This window comes from Oryza brachyantha, chromosome 9, assembly GCF_000231095.2.
Source record: "Oryza brachyantha chromosome 9, ObraRS2, whole genome shotgun sequence".
Taxonomy (NCBI): domain Eukaryota; kingdom Viridiplantae; phylum Streptophyta; class Magnoliopsida; order Poales; family Poaceae; genus Oryza; species Oryza brachyantha.
In genome coordinates this window covers 10,272,155-10,285,194 of record NC_023171.2, presented here as the reverse complement: position 1 = coordinate 10,285,194, position 13,040 = coordinate 10,272,155, and the positions used below count along the sequence as shown (strand labels likewise).

Sequence of the window (13,040 nt, the reverse complement as noted above, 5' to 3'; positions counted from 1 at the left end):
AAGCTGGTTCTTCCAGGGTTAATTAATTAGCCACATAAAGTACGGTTTGCATCATGAGCACGTGATAAAATCGACAAGAAAGCATCACCACTCTGTTGGCTGATTAGTCTCTGATTAAAAAGGTGTGATAAAAAAGAGACCCTGTGCTGGCCAAGTGGCCGTGCATCTTTTGTGCGCACTGATTTCACATTTCTGTGGTTGTTCACTTGTTCTGTCCTAAAGAAAGATCCTTTGAGCTTAGGGATGCCATGATTCGACTGTAGCTTAACTAAATGAATTAAATATTTTTGGGTAAAACTTAGTTCATTTTATTGAATTAAAACTAACCTAAATTACCTCCATGTCCATCCTTATCTGAACTGAAGAAGGAACCATTTGGATGGCTCACTCCAATCAGAGCTGGGGGTGATTTAGGAGTGATAGAGGAGATTATGAAAGCGTGATGGTAGCAGCAGGGTTCAATCCCTCCTTGATATATCGCTTGCCTTTTCAATTTATGGGTCTCGTGTCATGTCACCACCACCACCGTGCCAAACGTGCAAAATTTTACGATCGAGAAAGCAACGCGATTAATTAGCTCGTTTCGTTTCGTTTCGTTTCGAGCAAGGATGCTTGCCTGTATATGCTGTTGTGAGTGTGTAACACGGAACACATATGGTTGTTCTTTTTGTGCTAAATAGCTGAATGGTCTGATAATTGTTCCAGAGTAGAGTACAGTGGCTGCGTTCGAAGTTAACAGCTACCGGTAGTCAAATCAAATCATGTAACACAAGGAAAGTCATTAGTACATGATTAATTACGTATTAACTTTTATAAATTTGAAAAATAGATTAATCAAATAAATTAATCTAAATTTTTTAAACAACTTTCTTATAATTATTTTACAAAAATAACTCCAGTTTAGAAAACGTGCGTGCTAAAAACGAAGTAAAAGTTTTACTCTTTGGTCACTTGCGAACACAGCCACTATGGACACTGACGGATTTAGCGGATGAGGTTGGAGGGATCTGAGACTATGTAGAGCTTTAGTCCCTTTTCCATTAATATTTTGACATAAAATTTTAAAGAATACTTGGTGGGGACTCTTATAATTTTAACAGGGCAGTGGGGGCCCATGCTAGATTACTAGAAACACTCCTCAATACAAATAACTTGCTTTTATAAAAATAATTTCAAACAGTATTAAAAGAAATATATATATAATTTTCTTTTGTAAAAAAATCAGTGCATTCATATATTCAGAAAACGTGCTCATTTACTGATGCCTCCGTCAAGCAGAACAGAACAACGCCTGTTATGATGTGCATACATACGTGCGAGTGATTTCATGAGCACTGCAGATGCAAAGAGTAGTAGTGCACACTTTGATGAACATAAAAGTCTGAAAATATTTTATATTCTAAGTTCTTGCATCTCAAGAAGCCATTTGGAGGGCCAGTCAGCAAGAACACGTCACCGTAGTTGGTAGGAAAACAAAATATCTGTCTATTTCGCCGGGCAAACAAAAAAATCTGTCTATTATATGAGGTATCTAGCTGATGGTCGGTTGACAGTGATGCATATGCTGCTAAAACTATAATAAACTTCCAATCAGAAAAAAAAACGTATGCTGCATGCACGTACTTGCTTGGCTAGATATCTTAAACAAAATGCACTAGCTAGATGAGAAAGAATCAAAACCGCCTAATCCAACTTGAAACCGGGTAAAGAGTACCGAGTACGTGAGCACATGTTCAGAAACACAGTTCATCCTGATATGATATCAGCTGCAATTAACACCCCAAATCGATTAGTTTTATTATGGGGGCTGATGTATTCCTGGGAATGTTTTTAGTCAACTCTCCATCAGAAGACATGGGCTAATGCCTCTTTTTGTCAACGTATCAGCCTACAAGGCAGCAACGCAATGCATACATAATGCATCCAGACATCACCCAGTTGTTAACAAAAACCGAAATAAAACGCTGCATATATAAGCAGAAAGGCAAATAACGCATACATAATGCATCTCTTGATCTCTAGAAGAAGTAGACGGCCTTAGTGAAATGGATTTCTTAATCCTCTCTCTTTCTCTTTTCTTTTTTTAGCCTCTGGTAACATCCATCTTACGTGCGCAGGCAAGTTAGAAGACGGCGGGTCAAGAACTTCAAGGTGGTGAACGCATCACGCATACGATACATGTGAAGTCTCCGTACCGTTTTTTTTTCCTGCACTGCTCCTGCTAAGGGCATGTACAGCGGCGAGCCGGCTGTCATCGACTCGCGTTTAACCGAGGAAAATCAGCTGATGTGGAAGGGATTAATTGAGGAGAGAGAACGCTGCCGTCGTCTCATCCATCTACGGCAAGAGCGCGTGCTCCCACGCGATACGACGAGACCAGCGCGCGTTGTACGGAGGCGATGTTGTTCGTCGACGGCGGCAAGGATTTGCTACGCACGAGCGCGTGTGGGCATCTTCCATTGGAGTGAACTGATGTATGCAATAAAATGGCTACAATGATCAAATTGTGTATTGGATCACCATGATTTATGAATTAATTTGTCTATAGACGATCAAACAGACGACCATGGTATAAACTGTCTGTTTAGCTGTCTCTGTGTTATAAATAGACAGCAACTGTCTAGAGTGTTGTACTTATCCTAATTACCCGTAAAAATTATTTTCAGGATGATGAACTGGTGATGCCATCGTGTCGTAAACATTTGATGTCGATTTAATTACCCTCCCCAAGAAAAACTCAACGAAGTTTGCACACACGCAGTACGTACTCTCTTTCAGTTATTTTCTTAATAATAATCCACTACTACTCAAAAAGACTCGAATTTCACGCCATGGAAGAGATCGATCCCCACGGCGATTTATTTGGTCCAGAGATATAGATATTTCAGTGGCCAATCTGACGCGACAAAGACGTTATCCAGACGTACAACCGTATACTTACATAGTTACGCGTAAGATAAGATTGACCTGCAGATTAGAGAGAAGTATCCATCGTTCAGCCTCTCGAATATTGGATGGCACGTACGTACGTAAACTGTGCTGAATATTACCACTCTGGGAAGTTCTCCTGATTCACGTATCACCTCAGATTGGGAATAAGTTCAGTCCTGATCAGGATGGACAACTTGACGATGATTTGCGAGGAATTTTTTTGAGAACAATTTGCGAGGAATTGAAGTCGATCGATTACCTAACAGCAAGGCATGGCCAGTAATAACCCAATAAATGAATGGGAATGAAAAAGATATCCAAGATATTTGGGTTAGGAACTTAGGATACACTGTACATATATGGTTTTTTTTTTGGATATTATGTATCGATAATCTCGAAGAGACTGACAGAAATTAGTAAGGACGACGGCGACGAGTTTGATATAAGCGATAATGTTCGCCCATCTTTTGTCTTTTGCTTATGTTTATAAACCAAAATTTAAATTTTTAATATTAAGTTTGATGTTGATTTTAAGTTTTTTTTAAGTACAGTTTACTTCTTAGATTTAGCTTTTAGATCGCTATAAATATGATATAAAATTTTTATTCATAACTTATTTTTAATTTATAAATATACCGTTTGATTTTTTTTAACCAAAAAGATGACCCTCGTTAATTTGAAGTGTGACCGACTGACTGACTGACTGTGAGGTCTCTGAACCCGTGATGAACTGATCAACAACTTGGAGGATTAATGGACAGGCAGACGTGCAGTACATATCGCGGTACAGAGGTAGCTGCAAGTTTGTCCACCACATTGGTTTGATGACTTCGATCTCGGTTCACCCAACGTCAGAAATGGACCATGCGTGGAAAAAATACGTTGCTAATTAATTAATTAGCTGATGATGATCGTTCAGGAAAAATTAAATAAACCGATGATGATTTCGTGAAGGAGTCGGCTCTCGGTATCCGCTGGAAAAACATGTGCATAAGAAAGTCCGAGCAAAATGGTTCAAAAGAGAGAAAATCGTGTCGGTCATCGCCTAGCAACAACCGTGCACGTACGTCCAGGTGCCTCATCCCTGATGCATCCACCAGGCGAACCATACAGCACTACTGCACCACGGTTTGAAATTTCTAAAAGAATTGAGTTGTTTAATTTCGGATTTACCTGTGGACCCATTCAGGATTTGGACGCCTAACTTTGAAAGTTTCTCTTCATTTCAAATTATTTCTAGCAAAATCGTTCAAAATTTTGAACCTTGTGCACTAGAGCAGTGCTCAAATCTCAAAGGATAAATTAAGCTTACCAACGGCACGTGAAACCAGACAAGTAAATAATATGAGCAATTCTATAAGTAGACACTGAGATGTACCAAAATTTTAGTGTAAAATTTGGTACCTTCTAGTACTTAGGTATCAAGAGGTACCAAAATTTTATACTGAAATTTTGGTACCTCTTATACCTTCTCAAAGAATGTAAAATTGCTCAAATAATATTATCTACGTTCCATAATAAATATAGACTTGTAGTTTAAATTCAAACCATGGTTATACTTATCATGGGATTGGACAGAGGTAATAAATATTAAATAAATAAAAGATGAACTATTTATTTTAAACAAAATTATTTCCAAAAAGCACATTATTTCGGTAGCTCGAAAAACATAAACGAACAACTGGAACGTGGCTTAAGGCTGCGTTCAATTGAGCTTGTTGAGATGAATTGCTCATCGTTTTTCGTTAGCACGCTTTTCAAACTACTAAATCATAATATATTTCGGACGAAAACTTTTTATATAGGAATTATTTTAGAAGATCAAATAAATCTATTTTTCAAATTTTAATAAGTAATACTTAATTAATCATATACTAATTACTTTTATCGCTTTTCGTGTTGCTAATCAGTTTTTGCAACAGTTCGCTGCGAACACAGCCTAAACCCACGCGCAAAATCTGCGACAGTATTTGTGCGCGTGCACCCACCTGCACGTTCACCATGCGATCCATCGCACGAACGTGGCTTAAACCCACGAGCAAAATCTGCGCCAGTATTTGTGTACGCGCACCGGCCACCTGCACGTTCACCATGCGATCGATCGCACGAACGCACGCGGCCCCCGACCCCGACAGCGACGACGACCGACATCGCCGAAACCCCGATCCACCTGCGCGACGGGACTCGATCTCGACGGGAATGCCGCCACGGAGGCCAACCTCGCCTCGCCTAACAGCGAGACGCCACGGATCGATGCCCGCCGTTTCGGCGCCGATGGCATCACATGCGTCCATCCACCGACCCGAGAGAGACACCGCTCCGCTCGCAACCCCGCGGTCGAGGATCTCGCGCCCTCACTCACACCTGTTGCCGCCGCCGCGCGCGGATGCTGTGTTTTTGCCTTGCCCTTTTAGGAGCTAGCGGCCCAACACGTGTTCTGCCTGCCCCCCCCCCCCCCCCCCCCGACTCGTTCGCTCGCCTCACGGCCCGCGCGGCCACGTTCGCTCGCTCGCGCGGGGGCGGTGGCAGCGACGGCCGAGCCGACGAACCGCGTACAACGTTGTCGTCGCGCACCGTACGCGCGCCACGCGACACAGTAGTTGACTCGGGCAGTCGAGGCCCCGCTCGCTCTCGTCGGCGCGGCGGCCGGTGTCGCTGCGATCGTTGCCTCTCTCGGTTGGGCGATTCGGTGGATCGTTCGGTGTCCCGGCTGGATGGACGGCCGGCCGCGTTCCAGGTGCGCGTGTGGACGTGGCGCGAGCGCAGTGCACGGCGCGGGCTGGTCGTGCGTCTCCGGGAAGGGTTGAATTGTTTGCTGCCTCGTCTGCATTATTTGGGGGGGGGGGGGGGGGGGGGGGGGTTTGTTGGATGCCCTTTCCTCCTGGATCCTGGATCGGTGTCAGGGCGTCACCGTTTTTTGTGTTGTTCCGTTTGGACGGTGCGTCCACCCATCATATCCATTGTTGGTGACAGCAAAAGGTGACGTACAAATCCATCAAGAAATCCTGTCCCATGAAACGAAACCTCAGAGTCCAGCGGGCGTGGTGATCGTGGGTATCAGAATCTTTGGGAGCGGAGGAGTGCAACCAACGCGTGTTATGCAGAGCTTTACTGTTGTTGCAACGGAAAAAAAAAAGGCAAAACCTGAACTGTCATCCATTAATTTGCACGATGTCTGATGGGATAACTTAGTACTCCTTTGTCCCGAAAAGTCTGTTTTTTTTATCTTCTTCTTTGTTCTGTAAACTCTTTTTTAAGTAAAGTTTAGTAGAGCGAGAGATAGTTCTAGGATTTAAAAAAGTAGGAAACCATTTCTACAAAGTTTTGAAAAGTAAAATACATTTAGCTTTTATGATTTTGTATTGGTTTATGTGAGGTAGGAAAATGTTTTTTTCAAATGGAGGGAGTAGACGAAGCATCCAGTTATATTAAGCGAGGGAACAGACGTAAACCTACCTATAAAAGGATAAAAAAATCGATAAAACAAAATAAATAGGTTCCCTCCGTGTCTTTGGTTCTCAGAAAACATACAAATAAATATGCGGCTAATGTACAAAATAAGTTAGCAAGATAAACCTTAAAAAGACAAATCACATCCCCTATTACGTCGTTGCTAGAGAGCTGTGTATATTACGCGTCAGAATTTTTAAACAATGTAAATCATAAATGAGTAATTTTAATTAAAAGATAATATAAATTTAAAAATGGTATATACATGTCTTTATTTACTTATTTACAATTAGAATCATATATAAGCCCACCTAAATCACCCCTAGCTACGCTCTTGCTAGAGAGGACTCACTTGGCGATGCAAAACGATCTAGAAGCATCTAGAATTGGATACACATAAATGAGTAAATGACACGATCGAACAACATACGATCCAATCCTTCAGGACATGATCTCAACCTCACGGTGATAATCATGTCTATTTAATTACGAGCCAACCAGATGAGTTGTGCAGCCAAGAGACTGAATTACACGTCAGGATGTTTCTTTCATCACCTGGGCAAGAAAACCCTTGTGGTTTCTGTCCCGTTTCCTTCAGTTTTCCCCAAGAAGTTTCAGGAATAAACTAATTAATCCTCTGTATCAGGAAGAGGACAGCACCGATTAGAATAGTCTAGTCCGATGGGAACACTTCTTCACTTGCAGACGTGTAAGGATGCAACCGCCTGAAGATCTTGGAGAAAAAAGTAATTTGAATTGATCAATGGACGGACAAGACAGCTCCGACACCTAAACACACAGACTGTTTGGGATGTCATCGTAATTTAGTAATTGTCTCTGTAGCAATCGACAGGATGTTCTCCTTCGTCTGGCCTAATCCCATCAGACAATTTGTTTGTGGGGTAGTAGTTCAGATACGGTACGGGCATTCAGATGCAATGTCTCTGGGAACAGAACAGATGAACAACAATTTTCGGTCCCTTTCATTCAGTGAAGGATTGAAAATTAGAAAGATCTTGGAAGCAACCAAAGCAGAAGCTTCAGGTTCTATCGAAGTAACTCGTCCGTCCCAAAACATAATCATTTCTAAAATTTAAATTTTATATCATAATATAAATATTTGTGTAATGTTTCCTCTGACTTCAACTATGCCAATGGATCATGTGTTTACGAAAGAAATTTAATCAATTCAAAATTTAAAAATTAACCATTGAAGAGATAAAAAAAATCTTCTAATATTTTCTTGGTTTATGCTAAATAACTTAGAAATATTTATATTTTGGAACAGACATAGCAGTAGCATGTAACCAGATGACAAGAGTCATAGATCTACATATAAACCGCACGTGGACTTATACAAGTGTACTTGCAGTGGCAATTCTTTTGGCTGAAGCCCATGGGAAAGGAGCCGAAGATCTTCAGGAATCAAATTCCTTTGCCCTGCAACTCGTATTAGGCAACAAACAAGAGCTATTAGTAGTACTTGTCCTAGCTTCTAGTTAGCTAATTAGCCACCTAAATTCACCTAGGGATTAGCCTTGGACCATTCTGTAACTGAAGGGTAATGGGTGACTGAGATTGCTTGTGAGACTGCTGTGATGTTAACACTACATCGCCATGTGTCATCGTCTTGTTGGACATGGCCCCACTTATCTCGTTTTTAACTTATAAGCCACCTCGGTTAGTATCCACCAAGGCAAGTTGGAGAGTATCATATGCGGTTATGCACACCAAGCGACAAGCACCAAAAGTTGGAGTCTCGTAGGACGTATGGATGGTTAACCATAAAGCTACTTGATTAACCAAATAAAGGTGCCTTTACCCAGGACCCGATCAAATCCACGGCTGATGTCGTTGTGAAAACCACCGGTAACAAAATAAGAACAATCTTTTTGGTATTTAAGTTATCGATGCCATCCATCAGCAACGGTCATCAGTCCATTGCACGAAAGGATTCATTTTAACCATAAAATTACTCGTACCGACCGTTCACCTATCGAACGAATCCACGACAGATACTAGGCACGACCGCTGATAAGATATCACGGCGCGGCGGTTTCTATGGAATGAACCTAACTAACTCTCATATGGTTATCTATATTCTACGAAGTAACACTATTTATTTCTCATCTTTCCATTACCTATTTGCTTTGAAATAAATGTACCCAAGTTACCATGAATTATGATTCCCTATATATAAAAAAAAAACCAGTTTCATCAAGTAATAGTGTAATACTATAATAGCAGAGAGATCCATTCAGAGCTTGGATAAGCCCTCAGTCCTATAGTTCCATGGTTTTAAAAGTTTTGGTCAATTTGATCAAAATATGTAAACAAAACAACCTGGGTGAGGCATTGCCACCCCTGCCAAACCAAACAACCCTCTATTCTAGTAGAGCAGCAGTATTGCCTTGTTGCTTGTCTCCCCCGACTTCCCCTGTTTGCGGCTATCACATCAACCCGCGGTTTTTGCCGCGAACCGCAATCCGCCCGTGCGGCAGCCATGGCGTCGCCCACACTTTTATAAAGGCCCCCGCGCTCCAGCTTTCCCTCCTCAAGGCTCTCCACCTCCTCCTCCCCACTTTCCATCTCTCTCTCTCCCTGAGCTCCTCTGCTCGAGCTGCCGGTCGCGGATCCTAGCCACATTTCTTGGTTCCGATCTCCCCTTTCTCTCTCGGGTTTTCTTGAGTTCATTGCCATGGCCGCGCAATCTTGGAGGTCTTTCATGTGCTGCGGCGGCGGCGCCGCCGCCGTCCACAACGACGAGGACGGCGACTCCGCGCCGCGGCGCCGGAGGATCGCGCGGAGGGGGGACAGCCCGAGGTCGTCGTCGAGGATGTCGTTCACGAGCCTCAGCTCGTCGGGGACGCTCTCGCCGGAGGACCTGTCCCTGACGCTGTCCGGCTCGAACCTGTACGCCTTCACGTACGCCGAGCTCCGCGCCGCGACGGGCAGCTTCTCGCGCGCCAACTACCTCGGCTGCGGCGGGTTCGGCCCCGTCTACAAGGGCGCCGTCGACGACGGCCTCCGCCCGGGCCTCGCCGCGCAGGACGTCGCCGTCAAGTACCTCGACCTGGACTGCGGCACGCAAGGCCACAAGGAGTGGCTGGTGAGTGCGGGGAACAGGGTGTTCTCGGGCAATGCATCAGCTCGATCAATCCAATGCTTTTGCGTGATTAATTGGGATTATTCAACTAACCAATTGCTGATCTGGTGGTGTCCCTGTAGGCCGAGGTGTTCTTCCTGGGGCAGCTGAGGCACAAGAACCTGGTGAAATTGATCGGTTACTGCTACGAGGACGAGCACCGGATGCTGGTGTACGAGTACATGAGCGGCGAAAGCTTGGAGAAGCATCTCTTCAAAAGTGAGTCCTTTGTCTCCAACAAGAATCAATCAGGTTGATTTGGTCGATTTGAGGGTAAAATTGGTGGTTTTTTTGTGACCAAAAGGTTAAAAAACGATTACGCAATTCTCCACCTTTCCATAAATAAAGAAAGAGAGACACGGAATTTTAGAAATTTGAGCACGTATGGGAGACATATGGTCGTCCATATACGATGAGCTGTTCCTGTCCCTGCTTGCCTTTACTTCCTATCTTTTTTTCCCCTTTTCTCAAAGTCAAGGTCTCTAGGTGAGCTGTTATGTGACCTCCAAAAAAAATCATATTTTTTTATTAGGTGGTTGCATACATTGGTCACATTCTGTCATTAAAAAACAAGTTATCAATAGCAGCTTGTTGCACAATGTGGGGGGAAGAAACTGACCTGAAACATCTGATCTCCTGCAGCTGTCAATGGTTCTCTTCCATGGATGACAAGGATGAAGATTGCCCTCGGCGCGGCGAAAGGCCTCGCCTTCCTCCACGACGCCGACCCGCCGGTGATCTACCGCGACTTCAAGGCGTCCAATATCTTGCTCGACTTGGTGAGCCACCCTACACTTCAGAGTTCAGGCTTAGTTCAGCTCCAATGTGCTGCTGTTAGCAAATGCAGTTCAAACACCACGATGTCCAGAGGTGACACGGTTTCTGAAATGTCCCTTTCATTTGGGAACAGTAAATTCAGTTGCCAACAAATGGGGTCAGTCAAACAGCACACGCCACTTCTGAAATGAGTGCGAAATTACTAAAAGTTTGGGGGCCCCAAATTGCAGGCTCTGCCGCAAACAATTTTCACCAAAAATGACTTGATTTTTGGGTCGAGGTTTTAATCATCCCAATGACCATGCAAAATATCCAGCTGCGCCACACGTTTCTGAACTTCGCTGTGGCCCAGTTCGTTATGGCAAAAGCCTTGATCTGGCTGATTGGAAACTTGGAAGATGCATGCCAAACTTCAGAAATCTCAGCTATCCTGCCCTGACGTCATCCACCTAATCAAAAATATCTAGCCATCACTATCAACCTCACCCAAGTAGCCCACAGATTATTAATACACGAAATGGATTTGCAAATATATCTTGATATCCTACTTCCGTTCACCTAACTAAATCTCAACTTGTGTGTTTTCAGGATTTCAATACCAAGCTATCCGACTTTGGGCTTGCAAAGGATGGGCCCCAGGGCGACGCAACGCATGTGACGACACGTGTCATGGGGACGCACGGGTATGCAGCCCCCGAGTACATCATGACCGGACATTTAACCGCCAAGAGCGATGTGTATAGTTTTGGAGTGGTTCTGCTAGAGCTTCTGTCGGGGCGGAAATCGGTGGACCGTTCTCGACGCCCTAGGGAGCAGAGCCTGGTGGATTGGGCTAGGCCGTACCTCAAGTGGGCCGACAAACTGTACAAGGTTATGGACCCAGCCCTCGAGTGCCAGTACTCATGCAAGGGTGCTGAGGTGGCGGCATTGGTGGCATACAAGTGTCTGAGTGAGAACCCGAAGTCCAGGCCCACAATGAGGGAGGTTGTCAAGGCCCTTGAGCCCGTGCTCACCATGGAAGACTTCTTCCCGGTTGGCCCATTCGTCTTCACCGTCGTTGTGGAGGACGAAAAGGTGGTCAACATGAAAGTGGACATGAAGGTTGAGGTTGAGGAGAGGAAAATCGCCCACCAGAACCACCAGGACAGGCACCGGCAGAAGTACCCGGACTCGGCGATCCACGCCGGCATTGTGCTGCATGACCGTGATGGTGTCATCGGAGGAGGGTACACCGGCTCGCTGCGACGGCACCGGAGGACGGCGAGCTGCAACAAGGAGAGGGGGGCATAGGAGTAGAGCTGTGGAGCAGCAGAGTAGGAGCAAAAAGGTCATGCATGTACATATGCTGGTGAGGGTGTGGCAGAATGCCACATTGGTTTGGTTTAGTTTTTGGTGTTGTCTTCTTTTAGATTTTCTTTTTTTAATTGATGGTGATAGTGGGTGGGTGTAAGATAATACAGGAATGCAAAAGTAGTGTGATGAAAAGTTAGGCTTGGATTTGCAAGGTTTATTGGATGTTGTACGCAATCAAATGAAATGGTCTAGTTAGAAGGGTGTCCCATGCATCTTTTATTTATTTATTTATTATTTTTGCTCCTTTTCGTTTTCGGTTTGTATTAGCAAGTGCTTTCAAGTGGAACTGAGAATCCGAAAAATATAAAAGAAAGACAGCAAAAAGATGCAGTAACATCTAACATGTGATGAAATTGACACCGTCAAAAGCTCTTTTATTTGATTAAGACACTTTCACTGTTTACAGTTGATGCGGATGAGTGGGTTAATGACGGCCTCACACGCCATTATCGGATGATTCCCATCATCAGATAAGCTCAGCTAGCTAACTCAGTCAGACACATCAACAAATTAATCACACCATTACAGCAACATTTATCATTTATCTGAAGAACAGACTGTTCGTTATCTACATTGTTCTTTTTTTGTGCCTCGTTATCTACATTGTTCGTTATCCACAGTGAACCGTACAACCGGTTCAGTCAAGAATTCTTAATTTTTTCGAAACTTCTAGTCATCAACAGATCGGTAATATCAGCAGCAGGGGGGGGGGGGGGGGAAATCGGTCACCTTCGTTGTAGAGACAGCCGGGACACCCTTCAGGTGCTCGTCCTGGAACTGGAAGGACGCGGAGAGGCAGGACTCAAGTGGAGCGCCGGAGAGCGGGCACGCGGCGCGATCGCCAGCTACTCGCCGGCGCCATCGCCGATTAGCCGTCGCAGATCGAGGAGGAGAGAGCCCCGCGGCGTTTTCGACGGAGACGGTGGAGAAAGCCTGGGGATCTCCATGGCGGGCCTGGATGTAGGGTCCGAGGATTTGGGCCTCATACTTTCGGCCCACATATGGGCCTAGCATCGTGGACGGGCCGAATTTTCCGGTCGACGTGGTGAAGCAACGGTGCAAATAAGATTTTTTATTTTAATTAACAAAAAATATTTGTGTTTAAAAAAAATAAAACTAGACCCAACATATAGACAATGGATGATATATATAAAACGTTCACTGGCTCGGAATATGTCTAACGTGGCAAATGTCTGATAGCAGCCATGGTAAGTGTTTGAGCGCTTGAGAGAGGATGACCATCGATTTTACAGGTGCCCCTTAACACTCTCATAATAGATGTTTTATCCACTTACATAGAGTTGTTTGCAAAATCGCCCCCTACTCTCTACTCTCTCTAACTCGTTAGCGGGAATATTATGCGGATGACCCCGTTCTTCGGTTA

General features: G+C 44.3%; 1 protein-coding gene and 1 long non-coding RNA gene across 4 annotated transcripts; one reads left to right on the top strand and one right to left on the bottom strand.

Moving 5' to 3' along the window:
* Positions 1–8,789: 8,789 nt before the first annotated feature.
* Positions 8,790–11,862, top strand: LOC102722330 (serine/threonine-protein kinase RIPK-like). The gene is made up of 4 exons (XM_040527725.1): positions 8,790–9,490; positions 9,610–9,745; positions 10,169–10,305; positions 10,892–11,862. Exons 1-4 carry the CDS (start codon positions 9,080–9,082, stop codon positions 11,591–11,593), a joined length of 1,386 nt encoding a protein of 461 aa, XP_040383659.1. The 5' UTR covers positions 8,790–9,079; the 3' UTR covers positions 11,594–11,862.
* Positions 9,686–12,569, bottom strand: LOC107304941. 3 transcript variants are annotated; one of them, XR_001551001.2, is made up of 3 exons: positions 12,386–12,569; positions 10,146–10,315; positions 9,686–10,017 (listed from the first exon to the last, which is right to left on the bottom strand). It is a non-coding gene; the product is annotated as an uncharacterized LOC107304941 (long non-coding RNA). The 3 variants fall into 3 exon arrangements; XR_001551002.2 differs by having other exon boundaries at positions 9,742–10,029; positions 10,146–10,320; XR_001551000.2 differs by having other exon boundaries at positions 9,742–10,029.
* Between the last annotated feature and the right edge of the window lie 471 nt (positions 12,570–13,040).